We start from the raw sequence: 21950 nt of genomic DNA on the forward strand, positions 1-21950 counted from the left end.
TTGTACTGTGTCTGTTTGTTCACCCGACAGGGGACTAAGGATTAAGGAGGTTGTTCTGACCGGACAGGACGGTGGTTCTCAACCCACACAACCCCCGCCGTAACAACCTCCCCCTCCCCTCCCCCCCCCCCCCCCCCCATCCCTTGTCTCTGACTACCGTAGAAAAGTCGCGCTCCTCCCCCTCGCGCACGAGAGGTCCGGTCCGACTATCTGGGCAACGAGCTAGACGAGGATTACAGCCAGCTCATTTACAAGCTCCTGACGTCCGACATGATCCTGGACGAGGCGACTAAGGACTACGACGACGAGTACAGTGACGGCGGCGCGTCGCTAATTGATTGTGTTTGTTCCGTCAACTGGCAGGGACTGATCAAGGAGTTCGAACTGTCAGTGGTTCTGAACAAGTCCCGGAGTGGCAGCTTCGGCTTCACCATCACGCGCAGCAAGCTGGACAACTGCTACTACATCCAGGAGGTGCTGGACAACCCGGCCAAGACGGACGGACGCATCCGGGCAGGCGACAGGCTCATAATGGTACGCACACGCACAAGCACACAGTTTACAATATCGTGCAATTACACATGTAGGAGCCAAAATATACATTTTGTTTGTTTGTTTATTCTATTTGTTTATTTTTTCCCACGCTTGGGTTTTCGATGTGCCACAGCCCTTACCTGATTGATGAGCTCCTGCTGTGTGTCTGCTAATCATTTTACTTACAGTATGTCAGCTGTGTGTCTGGGCAGGGGCATTCAGTGAGAGAATGGGGGTGAGCTCTAGGCTCAATATTTTCTGTTGACCGTTTATCTTTTGATCGTTTATACCAACAGAGTACGTTTTCATTTATCAACATTTTCAGTACATTCTTGGACCTTGTTTATTTGTCAATAAATCACCTTAACTACAATAAGAACTTTTCTGGATTTGATTGAAAGAAACGCGTCATACAGTTCCTGCCGACAGCTCAGCCTCATAGCACTACTACTATTTGATTTGACGGGAAGAAGTAGTCGCTACAACAACACAGTTTTGGCAAATGTGTCTAATGCTCTTAATCCGGAGCGATTTACAGTAAGGGATTACCCTTTAGTGCCCTTTAGTCGCGTTCCTGTCGTTGCTCACTTGACTGACACATGATATGAATTAAAATTCTATTTCTGTTCGGCTTTTAGGATTGTGAAGATATGTGCAGATATGACAAATAACATTACTGACATATATGTATTAACATTACACTTTCGAAAAGACATTATACTTTCAAAGTGTGTGTGTGTGTGTGTGTGTGTGTGTCTTTCTCTGTCTCTGTCTGTCTGTCTGTGTGTGTCTTTCTCCCTCTCGCCTGTCCCCAGGTAAATGGCCACGACGTCACCAACGTGACGGACGACGTGGCCATGTCCGTCCTGCGCCAGTCCCCCAGGAGACTGAGCATGACCCTGGGCAGGGCGGTCACCAACCTGGTGGCGCGGCCCACGTGTGACAGCCTCCCCGACATCGTTCTGTACAAGACCCCTTCAGGACAGCTGGGTATACACACTGTTCCAGGCGTCATGCTCACACACACACACGCGCCACTACACACTGCTGCTTTGACCCTTTAACCCATTCTGACCTGAGATCAGATTCATACGAGGTTTCCACTGGACACACACTGGTCTGATTAAACTCTGTGTGATGGAGCTAATACATATATAAATATCCATTCGTTCAAGACTTCATTTAGTTTCTGTTTAGTTTGTGTTAGTTCTATGAGTGCACGAGTAGTATTGGTTTTAACCCCTTGAATCGCAGCCTATTCTAAGTTTCTAAGTGCATGAGAAGTTTCTGTTTTAGGAATTGACAAGTTCTTGTATCAAGTTTTTAGTTGTTCAGGTATTATGAGGAAAGCCTTGATTTATAGAAAAGAAGCTATAGGATGAAAGAATGCCTGGTGTGAGATGAGTCTATGATGATATTACATGCAATTCTATGTCATTTTAGTTCGTTTTAGTTTGAGTTTAGTTCGTCATTTTAGTTAGTTTTAGTTTGTTTGTTTATTTTAGTTTTTTTTACCGTTAGTTTCAGTTTCCCCCATTTACTTTTAGTCTTATTTCTTGATTACTTTGGCGTGCGTGCGTGTGTGTATGTTTGTGTCCGTGCGTGTGTGCGTGCATGCATGCATGTGTGTGTATCCATATGCGTGTGTGTATACGTGTGTGTGTGTGTGTGTGTGTGTGTGTAGGTATAAAGCTGACGGGGGGCATAGGCAGCAAGTGGCAGGGCATCTACTGTCTGGAGGTGGTCCCGGGCTCACCGGCCAGCGAGGAAGGCAGCGTCCGACCCAACGACAAGATCCTGTACATCTGTGGCCGCTGCACGCTGGGCATGACCCTGGAGGACGCCGTCAAAGCCTGCGAGATCGCCCCGCGCAAAGTCAAGCTTAAAGTCCTCAGGTATATGGCCCAACGCCAAAGACCGTCCAAAATGTCTTCTTGCGACCATAGCGTGACCGCATGCCGTGCCGTCCCCTCAGGGTTTAAACTCAATTTACAGTTTAGGAATTTAGCAGATGCTCTTAATCCAGACTTACTTACAGTAAGCAAGAACAACACATGGTAATATATCAACATCCGTCTAACAGTGGAATATCTGTACAATGAAACTCTGAGTATACACTATAGAGTGCTTTGTCTACATATAATGCTATCTAAATTACATAAGTTTAGCCTTTGCATACGCCTGTAAGGTCGTCGAGGCTAGTGCAAGTGCTACGGCAAGTGCTACGGGCTAAGATGGAGTCTGAAGAGGTGAGTTTTCAGACTACGGCGGAAGACTGGGAGTGAGTCTGCACTGGGAAGTTCATTCCATGGTTTTGGAGCCAGAAGAGTCTGGGACATGTGGAGCGTTGTCCCGGCTGTTTTAGTGAAGGTTCTGCCAGCCTCTCTGTGTTGGCTGAAGTGAGCGAGCGGGGGGGGGGATCCCTGTGGGACCGTTTGGGGGGATGAAAGCAAACCTTTCCAAGAAAAAGTCTGGAAAAACAGAACTAGATACTGAAGAAAAAAATAACTAGAGCAAAAAGGGCAAAAAGGCTAAAGCAGTTAATAAAGCAGTTTTAAAAAGAAAGCTCAGAAATTTCAAAGCAGTTTTAAAGAAAGCTCAGAATTTTAAAGAAACCTCCGAAATTTCAAAGCAAGTGCAAAAGGTCAGAGTGTTTTACCTGCTGTTCTGAAGTAAAGTACAGCCTGTTCAGCTGTTCTCACAGCAAGGGCTTTGACACCACCGTGCCCGCGCCTCGCTGTGCCACGCGTCGTGCACGGCAACAAGGCAAGTGCCACTGCTGAGTGAGGTTGTTACTGTAACCCCGAATCGGGGTTCAACATGTACCCACAGAAGAGACGCTATATTAACAAACAAAGTGTCCTTTTCACCCTTAAAGACTTAAGGGTTACATGTGGGGGTGGGGGTGTGACTGTTTACAGCTGATGTGTCGTGTCCTCCTTTCTGACAGGGAGGACCAGCCAGTCACCCCCAAGGCCAAGTGGAATGGTAAGTGTGTCGCCCATGTTGTGTTGCCATATTTTGTGAGAGAAATCTTTGACTATAGGCCGCATGATCACTTTAAACAATACTGTTTCGGTATCATCTTCATCATCATCATTGTTGTTATTGTTTTTATTATTATTATTATCATTATTATTAACAATAATAATAAGGGTAATAATAATAATCATAATAATTAATAAATAAATAATAATAACAATTAGTTTGTGTTAGTTTGTTCGTTTTAGTTAAATATAACCACCTCTCATTGTTGTTGGTTGCACTGGTGGACTGCCAGGCAACCAAGTTATTTATGGTCAAGGATGCGAAAATAATGAGTCATAATAGGTAATGGGTGATAACAGTAGCTTAATCATTGACTGAAGAATTCCGAAAATGTCCTTCAGCTCTTGATCGGATCACATTTCTGTGACGGTTGACGGTTGGCTATATTTCGTTCACCATCTGCACCTGTAACGTGAAAGAATCATTTGTTTAAATGGCCAATAAATAAGGCATTTATATGTCAAACCATCCTTTTGTTGTATTTTCCTCTAGGCTTGTTCGATTGGAAGAAGGACAGGAAGTTCTTCACTCGTTTCGAGGACAGCAGCAATCCAGGGAAGGAAGCAGAGCGGGGTGAGCAGTGTTGTTTTCGTCGACTAAAACTAAAGACGAAAAATGTCGACTACCTTTTTTCACTGACGAAAACTACATGGAAACGAAGCTGTGATGACTAAAACTAAGACTAAATATATTGTCAACAAATAAAAACTAGACTAAAATGTTAGGAAGGGACTAATGGACAAGAGATCCAGTATAAGTCATTTTACAATTAGTTGCATGCTGAAAATACCCGATCTACAAGCTCACACGTTGTGAGCTTGTAGATCGGCTAGTGTAAAAAGTGTCATTACGACGGCATGAAGGCCAGCCAAAATACATTTTAGTCGACTAATCCAACTGTAGATTTAGTCGACTAAAATCTTATGATATTTACTCGACTGAAACTAGACTAGCACTAAAACATTCCAGGTGACTAAAATATGACTAAAACTAAATGAAGTTTCATTCCAAAGACTATGACTAAACTAAAATAGAAATAAATGTGCTGCCAAAAACAACACTGGTGGGTGAGGAGGAGAAGGATCTGGCCTATCATCCATCCATCTCGGCTGTATCCACCTCCAAGTTTTATCCTCGCCTTCGTGGCTTCCCTTTTCCTCTGTCGTGCCTTTCATCCGTGAGAACTTAATTGTACCCGAGTGCTGAAAGAAAGATGGCTCTCTCTCTCTTTGCAGCTGTGTACTATCTGAGAGAGAGCGCGTGTGTGTGTGTGTGTGTGTGTGTGTGTGTGTGTGTGTGTGTGTGTGTGTGTGTGTGTGTGTGTGTGTGTGTGCGTGTGTGCGTGTGTGCGTGTGTGCGTGTGTGTGCGTGCGTGCGTGCGTGCGTGGCCATGTATGTGTGTGATCTGTTCGCTGACAGACGCTTCTCGTCTCGTCTCTGTGCAGGATTAATAATTAGCAAGCCTTCCGCCCTCCACTGGTGTATTGGACTGCATGGCATCAACCACGCGCGCACACACACACACACACACACACACACACACACACAGGCGCACACACACACAGGCACACACACGCACCGGTCCACAGGTGTACGACCAGTAGTCCATGCATAGGGTCAGGCAGGTCAGTTGCCTAGTGACATTGAAGGTACGAGTTAGGTGGCAGCCGAAGCTGTGTAGGACAGTGTCTGTCTGAAAAGACCAGCGTTGTTCAGCTGTCACAGCAGAGGCCCGCCGCACGTCAACAACGCTCTGTCGTCTCTGTCCCAAATGGAGGGAGGTCAGTGTGAGTTTCCATTGGCTGACGACGTCGGCGACGGCGACCGCCATGCATGCATCGACGGATATATTTTGGATGTATGGAAAGATGTCGCTCGCTGCCTTCGACGCGGGGAGCCGTTGTTTATTAGCAAGTCCGCCTCTTCGGATTGGTGTTGGAGAAAAAGCCAGAGGTTATGCTTGGTTGCACGCGGGGCCTGCGTGAGCTGAAAATAGCCTATCTACGAGCTACTGTCGATCGGCTGTTTTCTTTATAGCCTCCTTGATTTGTAGCCTATTTCACCTTCACCAAACATAGCAGATCTCCCAGTTATATTAGGTGCGACACGTCGCGTAGATCGGCTGTTTTTGTGTGGTGAGCTTGTAAATGGGCTGTTTTCGGGGCTGAATAAATTAGGTGTAAGTTTGAGTGATGTGAAGTGTTGAATGCTTGTGGACAGTAACAAATGCTTGAGTACATGGATAAACATGGAGATAAGAGATGTCTGCCCGACAGCAACGGTATAGACTTTGTACGACACAGCTGATGTTGACCTATCCTCTCTCTCTCCGTTTGTGTCTTTTCTTTTTCCAGCTGAAGCGGTGAGTCGGAGCGTGGGGACTTTCAGACAGCGTCTCTCTGCCACGGAACAGGACGTAAGTCACAGTGTCAGAACACAGTTTTTCTGTTCTGACTTCAACCTCTCCCAACGGCTTCTTTCTTTTTATATACTGTACTGTATATCGTCACCATCGGGGCCAGAAACCTCTTATCTACGTATTTGAAAATGTTTTATTAAATTAACGCCCTACTACTACGTACTTGATCACACTACGCCGTCACGCGAAAGCATTGCGAAGTAGCAGATCCACAACGCGAGGCATTTGGAGCTTGCGGATCTGTTGTTTTTTGCTATTTCTCGATGTGAATCCACTTTTAGACGTATGAGGTTTCCACCCGACAGAGATGATATTCTTTTCTTTTTCTTTGGCTCCAGTTCCCCTGTCTGTCCCACTTAGCTTTTTTTTCTACTGTTTTGTCTTTGAACTCTCTGATGACAACGCACTGTAACTCGAGTCTGTATACCGTGTGTCAATCTGCGCCTGCATTCTCAGCTGGGGGTCATTGTGTGTGCGCGTGCGTGCGTGCGTGTGTGCAACCGTGTGTGTGTGCGTGCGTGCGTGCGTCCGTGCAGATCGCTGGACATGGTTAATGTGTGCCTGTCTGTTTACAAATGAACTCTTTTACACTTCATTTATGAATTTATGGATTTATTGGAATGCAGTTTACTGCCTGGACCGGCTAAATAATAACTAATAATGAGAGAGTGTTGGTGTGATGGAGCTTTTCCATTGCATGGCAACGCGACTGGACTCATTTTATGACTTTGTTTTCCGCTACAGATAGGTTTAATAGGACCCCCAGCAATGTAGCTGGCTATCTACATCCATCTCTGCGTATTGAATACTGACAAACAATGCAATGGTTAAAGCTAATGTTAAATTGAGATCATTTACCAGGCAGCCTTAGCATTTACAGTTAACACTAATGCTGCCTATCTCTATGTCACCTGCACAGTTTCTGTGACTTTCTACATGAGAAATACAATAGGCCATGCAGTTGCTTGACAGGTAATAAAAAAAGAATAGGTACTAGCCTACTAGGTTGTCACTTTTTCCCATTGGAAAAAACAAAAATGGCGAGTAGGGCCATGAAATTGAGTCGAGGTGAGCCAGTACCATGTAAGTGGAAGAGTGCAAGACTTTCAGATGTTAAGACCGTGACAAATAAATTATTTGAAAATGCACCTGCGAGTATTACACATCAGACTATTAAATTGGTGACGCCTCATTCATAACAGGTTGATGATTCCATTTGCAGTGAGAAATCGTCCTTGTTCTAAAAATATATATAATTACAGCACTTAATAATTGCGTTATATTAATCGCAGGAAAAAAACACTTGGTCGGACCTGTACTTTTGGATGTGTCTCCATTACAGACATACACGCTAAGCCCTTCCAAACCCCCAAAATGATTCCTCTCATTCCCTTTCCTCGCTCAAACGCTTAAAGCGCTCAAACTTTATTCTTTCCTGCTTTCATTTCCTTACCCCCCCTCCCCCCAGCCTCACTTCTTCCCTTTCTTTTTTTTGTCTTGAAAAAATGACACACAAAAAATAATTTCACCCACTTTTTTTTTTTACTTGTAAAACTGTGATGTGACAATAAAGCTGAATTGTAATCCTCCGGCTGCAGAGTTGCATCATGCAGGTGGAGTTCACCAAGGCAGAGGGAGGGGGCCTGGGCTTCTCTCTGGTCGGAGGCACTAATGGCAGCATGCTCCGCGTCAACGAGATCTGCTCCGGTGGAGCGGCACAGCTGGACGGGAGGCTGAGAGTAGGAGACATTCTGCTGGAGGTAACTATAGTCCACACCTAACTCCAAAATCCAAAGAAACATTTAGCTCAAGTGGAGTTAGGAGGTTTTTTGTCGAAAGAGCTTTTTAATACTTTTCATTGGTTCGATATTTCCTAACCCATTGATGCCTGAGGCCGAATCTGGGAAGGCCTTCTAGGGCCTGACCTAAGGTTTCTGAAAAAACGTTCAAATTCTGATTCATTCTTTTTTTTAAATAGTTATGTTGCTACATGTATAGCAATAGCTGATGAGACACAGAGAGCGCGCCGGCGTCAAAGGTAGAACAACGTATAGGTTGCAACAGGCATCAATAGGTATAGGTTGCATCAGGATGTCAGACTTATGGGCAGTTCCAAATCAACAACGAGGGCCTCATCGTGGATGTGTGTGTGCGTGTGCGTGTGCGTGTGTGTGTGCCAGGTGAACGGAGTGATCGTGTCGGGGCTGAGCCACAGCAAGGTGGTGGACATCCTGCGTAAGGCCGAGGGCACGGTGCAGCTGACCATCTGCAGGGACATCCTGCAGCCCCCGTGCTACGACTCGGAACCCCCCGAGGGCGCCGAAGACGCCACGGAGGCCTACCCCTACACCGCAGACACCACGCAGGCATACCCCTACCCTGCGGGCGCAGACACCACGCAGGCCTACCCGTACCCTGCGGGCGCAGACACCACGCAGGCCTACCCCTACCCCGCCGCCACAGACATGACGGCCTACCCCTACCCCTCCGGTGGCATCATCATGGCCGACCAGCCGCCACACCACGTCCCCGAATCCTCCTCGACTGATGCGCTGCTAATCTATCCGGTTGAGCGGCCCCACGGTGAGAGCCTCCATGTATTACTTTTTTGAGAGGACAGTACAATGACTTGTTGACTACTGGCATTAATCAGTGGTGGAATCAAGTACTCAAATTATTAATATTTACGTAACCCTAGTGTACGTCGATGCATTGTAATTTCCGTGTGTGTGCAGCATCACACAAGTAACTTAGTATAAATCAGGCTTGAGTCTTCCCAGAGTACACAAGAAACATTAGTCCTAAAATATGAAGACAAAAATATACTCACAAAACAAACACCATAACAAAGCAAAAATAGACAAAAAACATTAATCAAGGTTACACAAGGCTAAAAATAGACAGTAAAACTATCACAGAAATAAGCAAAACTAACATTAGTGCTAAATCAGCACAGAGAAAACATTAATCTCTACTGTGGTATATTATTGAGAGCCCAGGTGGACACAAAGGAAGGAATTTAACACCATCCTTCACGCAAAAATACCGTGGTCTGTGAGATAGAAAGGTAGTCCCATGTGGAACTGTGAATCACTGCATTTAACATGCAGATTTGTATATCAAAATAATGCTAGTTTAGTGATCATTTTCAAAACTGGTGGGTCAATCTAACTACCCATGCTTTGTAGCTAGGATCATTAAGATTCATTATACTTGAACCATGTGAAATGCAAACATTTATAGACGGTATAAACATTTTATACCGTCCATTTTATGTCCAGAACAGTGAATTCTTTCTAGAATACGAGATATGAGGTTTCTGCGCCGACAGCATAACACTCTCATGTGATAGATTATAGTGCTGAACTACCTGTATATCACACACCATGTCGTTGGCCCAGATACCATCGCGGACCATGGGATCAACGCAGGGGACGATGTGTTCCTGGTCTCCGCCCCGCATCCCAGACACAGACTGGCTGTCGTTAGGGACGAGACTGTCATCGACCAGGTAACGCACAGACACGCACACATACACACACATTAGGGTGCTTTTTTTCCACCCTAAAACATGATCATCAGGTATTAGTAATATTATAGAACATTTGTTCAATGTTGTTTTTATGTGGACACGCCACCAGTTCATTAAGTACCTGTGACTGGTTTGCCTGGTGGCTGGTGATGGGTGGTGATCCACCTGAACTGAAGCCTCGCCCACAGCTGATTGTGATGTCACTATATCACTGTTTTATTTCATTGGCACGTTTGACTGTCAAGGTTTCAGCCTCCAGGAAGAAACCTTAAATAAAACCACATCAAAGGGTGTACCGTCACCTCATAAACACATGAAAAACTGGAGATAAAAAATCACGGCGTTCCATCTTTAACATCAACCCCTAAACCTAACCTGTAGCTGCCTAGTCCGACACCTTTCCCCGAGCTAAAGCTCTGCTTAATAGTAAGCCTCACTCAAAATAATAAAAGAAATGAATAAAAAAATACATGTTTTAATACTGTAATAGCGGGTATGCATGTGACATCATCATCATCATCATCATATCCAGGAAGTTATGCAGGAACTGAGTGGCAAAAAAAAAAAAAAAAGAAGAAGAACTTTCTGGTCTTATATCCAAACAGAAAAGTCCTATCTGAGTGCATTAAATGACGTTAAACAACGTTGAACTCACCTTGCCACTCGATGTGCCACTCACTTTATGCATGCCCTCTATAACCCTTGCCCTTCTCTGGTGTCAGGTGAGGTCCAGGAAAATGGCCCTCACAATGGGCCTGATTCACTAAGCTGTTTACACCCATATATGGGGTGTAAAGGAATTTAACAGACTTCCAACGTTAGTAGTCTAGAATAAGGCATTCTAATGACATACAGCAAGCTGTGGTCCCATGTAAGTCTGCAACTTGAGAAAGAGCGGCAAAATTCACATACAAAAACAGATTACTGAATCAGACTACTAACGTGGGAAGTTTGGATAATTCCTTTGCACACAAAATATGGGTTTATATAGCCTTAGTGAATCTGGCCCAATGTCATATACTTGGTCACTATACTTGGGGACATTTGGCCCTCACTGCTATAGTCATACAAGTACACACACACACACACACACACTACACTACACGACACTCGTGCACAAAACAGAAACTCGACGTGGGATCATAACACTGAACTTGTCCTTGTACAAGAAATGCTAACCGCTCCTTGCCTCTTCTCTTTTAACCCCTTGCTGTCTATCTGTGTCCCCCTGCTTTCCTTCCTTCTCCCTTGCCTTTCCGTGGACTACTAGACGTCCAGTTGCAACAGCACGCCCTCGCATCCAGCTTGCTGCCCTTCCCTCAGTGTCACTGACATATTGCATGGAGCTTCGGACAGGTAGTAGCTCCTTTTTCCTCTCCTCTAACCCCCCATCCCCATCCTCCTCCTCCTCCCTGTCCTATATGCTTAATTTATACTCCCGTCGTGTGACGCCAGTGTTGTGTGTATCGGAAATAGCCGATCTACAAGCTCCACGCGACGCATTGTGAGCTTGTAAGGCCGGCTATTTCTGTTGCGCGGTACGTGCCGACGCGCGACGATGGATGAATCAAGTCTCTTCCTTGTCTTTGTTTTGGTTCAGTCTATTGTTGAACGTGACCTTAAAATAAATGTTAAATAGCTACAGTAATCACTGCTATAGAGAGGGGTTGTTCTCTCCAGCTCTTTTGATAAGTAGAACGTTACTTTTCAGGAGAGAGAACTTAAACAGGATACCGAATAAACGAGTGAAACTGGAGATGATGAAAATGAGCCGACAAAACTGGAACACTATAAAAAGCTGATAAATGGGTTCTTTCTCTCTTGATTGTATGAAATTGGTTACCCTACCCACCACCTGAAATGTAATGGATTTTGTTTATTAAAGAGATGGGGGAGACAAACAAACGCTCTATAGCAATGATTATTATCAGAATATAGAACTTTACTTACTTTTGATTCTAACTCCCCAAAAATAGCACTTAGACCACCTTGTACCACCAGAGGGCATGAGAGATTCATACATGAAACACCAGTCTTTCTCTTGTGATGCTATGTTTATTATGAACCCTCCTCCAACACACATCTACATACTGTGGTGGAAAAAGTACTCAAATGTTTTACTTAAGTAATAGTATCAATGCTGCAATTTAGATGTATTCAAAATGTACTTAAAGTACTAAAAATACTCATATTGCAGAATGCCCCATTTCACACGTTGAAAATAGCCGATATACAAGTTTGTATATATATTTTTTTTTTTCAAATGGCCAAATTGTATATAGAGTTGAAGTGTTCAATGTATTTTTTTTATCTAAATCTAAATCTCCAAAGTAACTAGTAAAAGTATAATACTTGGCTCTGAGATGTAAAGTGGAGTAGAAGTGAAAGTATTGGAAATTGGAAATACTCAATCAAGTAAAGTACAAATACCTCAAAGTTGTACTTATAAGTACAGTACTTAAGTAAATGTAGTGAGTTACTTTCCACCACTGCGTAGGAAGTGCCGTGCTGTAGCAGTAGCTAGCTAGCTAGCCAACAGTTTGACATTAGCACACTGGTTCTCAACGTCTGGTTCTGGGACCACCAAGGGGTCCAAATAGATCTGTAACTCGATTAAATTACCACTGAGGATTTCACAGTGTCGAGTAGGGTCCCCAGTATCGTTTATTTCAAGATCTCGTAGTTTGGCATGCATTAGGGATTAGGCCACAGTCCCCCTTTTGATAAAGCTTTTTTTGCACTGGCACCCCAATCTACACTATTAAATCCTCAGTGTTAAAGGACCACTTCACCACTTTTCAACCTATCTTCATATAATTGGTCCTCACTAATGATAAAATAGCACAATCTTTTTCTACTCTGTGTCTCATAGGAGGGCTGTGGGAAATTCAGAAACCCGTCAACCAGTGACATCATCAGTGGGGGATCCAAGCTAATAGAAACTGCAGGCTTTCTATTCCTGAAAAGCGATCACGGAACGATAATAAAAAGATATTCATTCTAAATGTTTAAAAAATATCTGCCTAACGATGATGTAACTGGTGGACGGGTTTCTGAACTGCCCACAGCCCTCCTGTGAGACACAGACCGAGTAGAAAGAAACTGTGGTATTTTATCATGAACATTAGTGAGGACCAATTAATATGAAGATAGGTTGAAAAGTGGTGTTGTGGTCCTACTCTGTGGAACTTAAATGAACACTGTCAAGAGTCATAGGGTCCATTTGGGCCCACGGGCACCCCCCCCCCCCCCCCCCCCCCCATCGACGTAGAGAAACGGTAGGATTATAATAGCCCACAGATTATCTTAGCTTCTTGTCGTCTATACTGCATTTTAGGTGGAAAGGTCGCAGGGAATGGAAGCCCTGCCTTGCATGATATCATCAACCCCTCTCCCCACACATGAAGGTCTCACCCCTGCCCCCCTGAATCCCCCCAGGAAACAGTTTGTGACCACGCTTTTGGACCCGCCCCCAACCCCCAAAGACATTAGGAACCACCAGTCGGACGGCTGGAGCAGCGACGAGGACGACGACGCCTTCGAACCCAACGGTCAGGAAACGAGCACTCCCCCAACAGGTACAGTTATTGGCGTGCGGCGGCAATCTTTCAGAATATTTTCCCAGAAATTGCTGTAATAAAACGGGTCCATTGGAGTGAACAGAGTTGTCACCACTGTCTTTACACCACTCTGCTATGCCAGTATACTTAAGCAATATTACACGAGAGGGTGTGTGTTATGTTAACGTGATTATTGCCACGACAGTGAGGCGGTCAGGAATGAGACGAAGTCGAATTCTGCAAGCATCACTGAAGTGGCATTAACCCATTCTGGGCGGGAACCCCTTTTGGTGCTAGCATTACGTTATGCTTTAGCTATTTAAAAATAGCAGATCTACAAGCCCGTAGGGCTTGTAGGTCTGCTATTTTTGAAAAATCGAAGAACGACTGACATTTTTATAGAATCTGATCTCAGGTCAGAATGGGTTAATCAGACCAGTGTGTGTCCAGTGGAAACCTCGTATGAATCTGATCTCAGGTCAGAATGGGATAATCATGTTAAACCACACCCTCGAGTGTAATATTGCAATTATAACAATAATTTAACAGTTACCCTTAAAACTAAGAAAATCGCTGTTTTTTTTTGTTTTTTTAATGACAGATGTAGTCACTACGACCACAAATGTCCCAAGAAATTAGCTAGCCTAGCCACCAAGTTTGCTAGCGCTCTGGGAGAACAGAGCAGCTGAATTCTTTGTTTTGATTAGGTGGTGAATGGTGCTGGTTTAACCCACGGCTAGAAGGCTGTTTCAACCAATCAGATTGCTTCCTCGAAACGACCTGTGGTATAATAGTGTATATATTTATACTACTGTGTATATTTCTCTGTCTCTGTCGGGGTGGAAACCTCATATGTCCAAAACTGTTGATTTTCAGGATTCAAATTCAAAAACGGCAAAAGTAGCAGATCGAGAAGCTCAAAATGCGTCGCTTCCCGCTTGCGTTTCGAGCTTGCACGTCTGCTGCACTTTGTGTGACGCACTATGATCCAAGTAGGGCGTTCGTTTACGGAAATCACACAAAAAAGTTACAATACAGAGATAAGAGGTTTCCCGCCCGACATTGACGATATATATATAAAATTTTCCTCTCTAATGTCAGACGTGTCAGGCTGAGTTATTTTTGGTCTTGTCTCTCAGGTCCTCCCATCGTGTCGGAGGAGGAGCTGGCCTCGCTGGCTCTGATCGCTCCGTGTAAGAGCAGCCAGTACTCAGGCTCCAGGGTCAAGGCTCTCATCCAGATCCTGCAGCATCAGCTGGACCAGCAGGAGCTGGTCAAAGACTTCATGGTGGGTCTACTCTCTGACCCCTTTTTCAGCTTTTTAGGACAGTGATGTTTTTTTTTTAAATACCAGATCGACAAGCGAACGCCACAACGTGTCGCAACCTTGAAGATCGGCTATTTTCTCAGCGCACAACTGAGTGTAGAACTGTAGAACAGGCATAAATCTTAAAAAAAACTATTTCTTATCCCTAAACCTAAACTTCAAATTCCTAAACCTAACCACAACCTGAATCATTTTCTAATTGTAGTTTCTAATTGTTTCTCTAAAAATCATAAAACGACCATTCTTGTTCTGAGGACCAGGGAAATGGTCCTCGCCAATGTCTATTTGTCATATTCTAGTTGTAGGGATATTTGGTCCTCACAACTATAGTAATACACACGTGCATGCACGCACGCACGCACACACAATGCACGCATGCACACACAACGCATGCACGCACGCACGCACACACATTGAGACAAATGATCTGTCTTACATCACAGCGACAGTGTCATCTGAAACCAGCTGCGATGAGTGATGATGAGGTCATGTTTTGGTGCAGGCTCTTCTAGCACAGCGCTTCTCGACCGTCTGGGCCGATGGCCCACTGGTGGGCCGCGAGGGTATTTGCACGTGGGCCCCCAAATAATTGTCAAAACACTTAAGTGTTAATATTACATATTTTAGTGATAATGTTCTAACATTAACAGTAAAAAGTGATACCAATATGGCACTTTGGGTTATAACATCATATCCTGTGTTTGTAAAACTAAGGAATTGAGGGTATGGGCGTGACATCATCATCATACCCAGAACAGAAGTTATGCGGGAACGCCTACTAAACTACTTTCTGGCATTGACAGCCCATACATCCAAACAGAAAATGTCTTTCTGATTACATTAAACAACATTAAACCACATTAAACTATATATACTGTATATTTTTTAAATAACATGAAATTTAAATTCAATTCATTTATTTTTCACAGTAAGAAGAAAATCCATAATATAGAAAACAAATGTTTACATAGTAGTGAAAATAGCAGGTCTACAAGGCTTGTACTGTACATCTGCTATTTTCACTAGTCTGCGTGTCACGGGCAAAAACCGATGGGAACCACTGCTCTAGAGCCTGTGAAAGGGTGGTATATATAATGAGTGTGGATGATGATGTAATGTGTGTTGCAGGCTCTGGAACATCTGAAACCCGCTGACAACTGTTTGGTGGGCAAAGCCCCGGAGAACAGAGACAAGAACCGCTACAGGGACATCCTACCATGTAAGTGTCATTCCATCTGCCGTCCAGTTTCAACTTCCGAGGCAGAATCCTTTTGCATCATTTTCAACAGATGAAATCAATAATATATCAGTAACTGTATTTGGGTATTAACCTGAGGGCTGATTTTAAAGTGAAAGTGGGGTCCGCATGTGGCCCGGCCGGGCCGCCGGTTGCCCGTGTATGTTATAGAGCACCGAAGTCTGACAACGCCCCGGGTCACAGAGTTATGTACTCTGTTGAGAAGAGTCCCAATAGAGAAATCTTAGATCGCGTCATATAAGAACTTTGTTCCAAAAATAAACAAAGAAATCAGCCGGACGATGTTACTCATCTGGACATGAAGCATCAGCTGATGGTGAAAAAGTACAAAGAAATCCAACCACAGATGTTATCAAATGTAACTCGATATCATAAACGAAACAGAGTCGCATACCTGACCGAATCGCTGTTTATTTTTGGAATACAGTGTACAGATGATAGATAGATAAAATCTAAAAAAGATAAAATACTTCCACGACCCAAGTGGTAGTAGTAGTGGGAGTGATATCAGGACAGGTTTCACAGTGGTTCTCAAACATTTTCATGTCAAGGACCCCTAAGTTGATGTGTATTGTTGACCCCCATCTGAAAAATGTATTGTGTACAAGCTCACATTGCGCACTGTGAGCTCCCCCACCCCCCCTGGGGATCCCGGACCCCAATTTGAGAACCACTGCATTTTAGCACCCATACTTTAATACATGTTTCCCTACTGGTTTGTATTTGGCCGCTGTTCTTGAGCTCGTAAAAAGCCGTAAACTCACAGACCTGGCATTTATAGGGCCCGTACCTTTGTAAACACTTTTCTTGGCATGGCCAGGTTAAACTGGCTTAGTTTCTGTTGTTTACAGGAATACGAGGAATTAGGACTCACGGTATTTTCAAGAATACTTTTTTATTTTTTTCATTTTACACCAAACAATGCCCCAACAGTAGCACCAAGCATTTATTTACCATGTACCAATAGCTCATAATTCCGCCCGCGCCTTTAGTTAATGTGTGATGGTGTCATCTGTTAGCATTATGCCGTAATTATCAGGTCATTACCACAGCACTAAATACGGTAGTCTGGGAAGCTAATTGCAGGCTCTGTTACGGTTTAATAAGAGGTCTGCAGATCAGCTTCTAGAAGAGTAAACAGAGACACCACAGCCTGGCAGCATGAAAGAACAAGCATGCACTACTGTAATCACTGACACACATGGGCTTTACATTACATGGGATGTGTAGAGATTTGTGTGTGCATGCATGTGTGCGTGCGTGCGTGTTAAATAAGAATTACATACAGTGTGTACATACAGTAATGCACATTGCATACACACAATGGTGTTTTTTTTACTGAATTAATAGTAGCAGTACCACAATGTAGAAATACTCCTGCATTCAAAATCTGACTTGAGTAGAAAAAGGAGAAAAAAAATACAAAAACATACAAACGTATTGGCATCCTACTACTGTATACTTTGAGTACCAAACGTAAAAGTGCTCATTATGCAGAATGGCCCGTTTCATAATCATATTATTGGATTGTATAATTACTAGTTATGCATTCATCACTTTAAGGTGGGGCTGATTTTAATTACTGTACTGTATGTGCTGCATGCTGGGTAGTTTAAGATACAATAATTCATAATAATTTATCACTTAACCACTTAAACCCCAGCATCCGTTGTGTTAACCTGACTCCGCCATGGCGGTACTCAGTACCGCCACCATCTGGCAGAGTCAGGTTACCGTTTTGTAGGGATAACAGAAAACAGAAGACCTGAGGGGCTGATGTGGTTTATGTGCGTTTTGTATTTATATTCTAAATATGCAACGTGACTAGTAACCAAACGTGTCAAATAATTGTATAGTGGCGTAAGAAGTACAATATTTGCCTCTTAAGTTTGCCTTTTAAGTGCTCCTTGTTGGGCAGAGAGAGGGAGTCAGAGAGTTGAGATGGACTATAGGGCGATGACAAAGATAGTGTCCCCTAGAGAGAATGCCCCACCACCACACACCTCTCCATCTGCTCGGCATGCCTTTGGGCTGCTCCCCCAGAGAACGCCTTGAGCGTGCATGTGCTTTCAGGAGGAAGCAGCGTCCACTGTGTTGGGACTAGCGCAGCGATCCATTCATATTAGCGCCTGACTACTTCATTTTCCACGGAGCATTTCCGAACGCGTGTTGTTTTGACCTCGCGAAATGCGGCGGGCAGGAAGACTCCCCCCCCCCCCCCCCCCGAAAAACATTCCTGGCCTCCCTCAGTGCATCACCTCTCTCTCTCTCTGTCTCTTTCTCTCTCTCTGTCTCTCTCTCTTCGTCAACAAGCCTCTGTACTGCGCCAGCTTGTTTTGCCCGGCTCCTCCAGGCTTGTTGACTTGGCTTTATTTACCATGTACTGTTGAATGGCTGAGCTTGTTGTGGGCCAAACAACAACAGGGCAACAATTGTCTGCCTGTGAGGTTTGTTTATGATTAACAGATGTGACAAATCGTGTATTTTGAAACCTCTAAGAAACATATGAAACCTCTCTATAGTAAAAAAATAAAAAAGTGTTTACTTCCATTTCATGGTTTAATCTAATGCACACATTTTTGTCCTGCACGTTTAGCATATACAGTAAATGCTTTCTCTTTCTTTCTTTCTTTCTTTCTTTCTTTCTTTCTTTCTTTCTTTCTTTCTTTCTTTCTTTCTTTCTTTCTTTCTTTCTTTCTTTCTCCTGTCTACCTTCCCTCTTTTAACCATTAGTTTAAACTTTAGCTATTGAAAAATAGCAGATAATATAATGCTTGTACATCTGCTATTTTTGAAAAATCGAGACAATGTGTTAAAATCTTTTAATGTATTATCCTTTAACAGCGAACGTTTTGAACTCATATCTTTGCTTCTGGGGGGGGGGGGGGGGGGGGGCCCCAGAACGACATATTGAAATGTGGGTCGGCCGGCCAATACATAGCCTACAATTTTGTCAGTCCTTGACATGAACATCTTTGAGCACCACTCAGGAAGTTAGGATTCATAAGAAGACATGTGTGGAATCGACCCCACCTCAGGTCTCATTGCTCTCTCTCTGCATTTCCCGCTGCAACAGACGACAAGACCCGCGTTCCCCTGGGCGAGAGCCAGGACTACATCAACGCCAGCTACATCCGCATGCCGGTGGGTGGCGAGGAGTTCTCCTACATCTCGTGCCAGGGCCCGCTGCCCGCCACCGTGCCCGCCTTCTGGCAGATGGTGTGGGAGAACAAGTCGGACGTCATCGCCATGATGACCCAGGAGGTGGAGCGCGGCCGGGTCAAGTGTCACAAGTACTGGCCCGAGAGGATGAGCGCGCCGCTGACGGTGGGCCGCTACAAGCTGCACCTGGACAACCACCAGTGTCTGGAGTACTTCTACATCAAGAGCATACGCATGGTGGAGACCGAGGTGAGACATAAGAGCATACGCATGGTGGAGACCGAGGTGAGACATGAGTATCACCCTTTAGAGCATACGCATGGTGGAGACCCAGGTGAGACATGAGTATCACCCTTTAGAACCACTGCACCATTTTGCAACCAATTGGTCCTCACTGTTGTTCATGATAAAATAGCAAAAAAAAAGAAAAATAATCTACTCGGGTCTGTGTCTCATAGGAGGGCTGTGGGCAGGTCAGAAACCCGTCTTCCAGTGACAGCATCACGGGCAGAAAAACAAGGAAAAAAAACAAGATTAAAAATTATCGTCAGAACGATGGCTTCCATTATAGAATTGTTAACTTTTCAGGAATAGAAAGCCTGCAGTATCTATTAGGTTGGATTCCCAATTGATGATGTCACTAGAAGTCGAGTTTCTGAGGAAAGTGGAAATAATGGTGGCAAAAATGGTGGCAAGTCGTCCTAAGCTTTGGCCTTTTTAAATGTCTCTGCTGGTCATGCAAGATTACATTTATCCCCTGAGCAAGCAGGCAGGCTCTATTAGCTCAAAGGTAGAAATTGATGAACACACTAAAGCTACACTATGTAACGTTCCTCTTCTACCCCAGATTCACCCCCATCAGGTCAGAATTTGTGTCAGGTTTTTCAGAAAACTGTTATTTAGAAGACATTTTGAAGAATGTGGTCTAAGGTCTCAATGGGTTAAAAGTACCAGCCAGCGACTTGGTCTTTCTCAACCTTTTCAGACGGGCGAGACCCACTTTGTGCGCCACCTGAAGTTCACGCGCTGGCCCGACCACGGCGTGCCGCGCTGCTCGGAGCAGCTGGTGCGCTTCATCCGCTACCTGCGCGCCGTGCACCACAAGGGCCCCGTCACCGTGCACTGCAGCGCCGGCATCGGACGCGCCGGAGTGCTCATCTGCACCGACATCATCCTCAGCCTCATCGAGAACGACTTGCCTGTGAGTGCCTGTGAGCCATATGTGTCTTATCTGTGTGCGCTGTGGGCCAGGGAACCTCTTATCTCCATATTCTAACTTTTTAATGTATGTGTGGTTATTTTTTCTTCCTTTACGTACGGTAAGTTAGCGCCATACTTAATCATACTACGGGCGTCACACGGAAGTATCCGAAATAGCAGATCTACAAGCTCGGCTTGTCGATCTGCTATTTTGGATATTGTTTGTATTTGAATCCTGAAAAGTAAAGTTTTTTGGGGCATATATTTCCACCCGACAGAGACGATGTATATAATACAAAATCACACCCGTGTGAAGTGAGGGCCGCTAATATATTAAAGTCTAACTCATGTTGATTAGGTGATGGTAATGGTGATGCAATACAAACGGTGCCAACACAAACATTAAATGCCATTAACAATAAAGAGACAATCATTTATGATGTAATGAGGGACAATATGATGTAAATTGTCCCTTCATTGTCAATGGCGTTTTTAAAACAAACATTGAACTAAAAACAAACATTTAACCTGTAGGGCTAGCGCCCCTCAAATATGTCCGTTGCATGAGTGTGATCTGACCGTTACTCACGGTCATTTAGATACGTCATACTCTCTCTTATGTCATGCTCGGGAGGGCTGGGTGGTATACATACTGTACATGCATAAATACGTACGTACATACAGTACATAACATACATATATACATCTGTGTCCCCAGATTAACGTGATTGACATTGTGAAACAGATGAGACTTCAGCGGTACGGGATGATTCAGACCAAGGTGAGTACCGGCCACAGCACAGTTTCACTTTTTTTTAAATAAAATGCAACCTTTGGCAAGTGTAAAATAGGAGACCTACAAGCTCACAACGCGTCATAGTTTCCATTTTACAGATATTCTACTGTTAGACAGATGTTCTTATAAGTGTCCTTATGATCCTTGATGGCTATTTCTATGTATTTGATCTGTTACCATAATTATGTTGTTCCTTCTTAAATTCTTCTGCTAAATGCCTAAATTGTAAATTGTGTCGCAACGAAGACGCCATGCGCGCTTATAGATCCGCTATTTTCGTGACACCGTCGTATTACGATGTAAGACAACGGCCGTTGTTTCTCTCGTGTCCTTTCAGGAACAGTACCTCTTCTGCTACAAAGTCTGGTTGGAGGTTTTACAGGGGATTTTACAGCTTCATGGAAACCAATGGCAACCGGACAGTCCCCGAGACCACAAAGTAGTGTGAGTGTTCGCAGCTCCAGCACAGACTAAAGGACTGCAGGCTGTGGTGACGCCGCAGTGGTCAACCCTATGACTGCATGGGTTGGTAATAGGTCGACCGGGCTATAGTATGGACAGTGTTATCACCCTGTTATCCACAGGATCCGTAATGACATGCGAAAGAAGCAGGATTCTGAATTCACTTATCGTATCATTTATAGTGCTGTGATTGTGTTAACGATTTTACTTAGATCACTGAGTTTGTTGCCTTTTCGGGCTGAGTGACTTTGCCTTCTGTTCCGAGCATTTTTCTTTCTTTCTCTTTTTTTTTATATATAATTTATGTTTCTATTTAAATGTATCTATTTTACCACTCTCCACCGTCTTTTCATTTGCAAGATGTATTTATTTCTTAACAACCTACATTGCATGAAATCTTAAAAACTGGTAATCATAAAAAAAAAGAAAAAAAAAAGAATATATATATTTACCAGCGGGCATCTTTTATCGGGCAATAATGTCACCTCGCTCATCAAAGTGCACAAGCAGAAACGGATCGCAAACCGACAGCGCGAATCTGTTTCAGTACACGACGATGAGTGGGATTTGATGAAGCATGTGTCGACATGTCATTAAGAATAAGTGCATTCATACGCTGGAGATAATTAAGGGCATTAAGGAATCAAAAGGA

General features: G+C 44.0%; 1 protein-coding gene across 1 annotated transcript in view; it reads left to right on the plus strand.

Moving 5' to 3' along the window:
• Positions 1 to 21284, plus strand: part of ptpn20 (protein tyrosine phosphatase non-receptor type 20) — a gene marked incomplete at both ends in the record, with an annotated part of 69246 nt that extends 47962 nt beyond the window's left edge. The window contains 17 exons of the mRNA XM_083775021.1: positions 364 to 534; positions 1350 to 1524; positions 2219 to 2429; positions 3485 to 3522; positions 4075 to 4155; positions 5937 to 5998; positions 7600 to 7761; positions 8182 to 8584; positions 9361 to 9512; positions 10804 to 10889; positions 12972 to 13111; positions 14233 to 14381; positions 15549 to 15639; positions 18755 to 19089; positions 19826 to 20041; positions 20759 to 20821; positions 21174 to 21284. Coding sequence (XP_083631147.1) covers positions 364 to 534; positions 1350 to 1524; positions 2219 to 2429; positions 3485 to 3522; positions 4075 to 4155; positions 5937 to 5998; positions 7600 to 7761; positions 8182 to 8584; positions 9361 to 9512; positions 10804 to 10889; positions 12972 to 13111; positions 14233 to 14381; positions 15549 to 15639; positions 18755 to 19089; positions 19826 to 20041; positions 20759 to 20821; positions 21174 to 21284 — 2646 coding nt within the window. The remainder of the gene's footprint in view (positions 1 to 363; positions 535 to 1349; positions 1525 to 2218; positions 2430 to 3484; positions 3523 to 4074; positions 4156 to 5936; positions 5999 to 7599; positions 7762 to 8181; positions 8585 to 9360; positions 9513 to 10803; positions 10890 to 12971; positions 13112 to 14232; positions 14382 to 15548; positions 15640 to 18754; positions 19090 to 19825; positions 20042 to 20758; positions 20822 to 21173) is intronic.
• Between the last annotated feature and the right edge of the window lie 666 nt (positions 21285 to 21950).

This window comes from Protomyctophum parallelum (assembly GCF_964188405.1).
Source record: "Protomyctophum parallelum genome assembly, chromosome: 10".
Classification (NCBI taxonomy): Eukaryota; Metazoa; Chordata; class Actinopteri; order Myctophiformes; family Myctophidae; genus Protomyctophum; species Protomyctophum parallelum.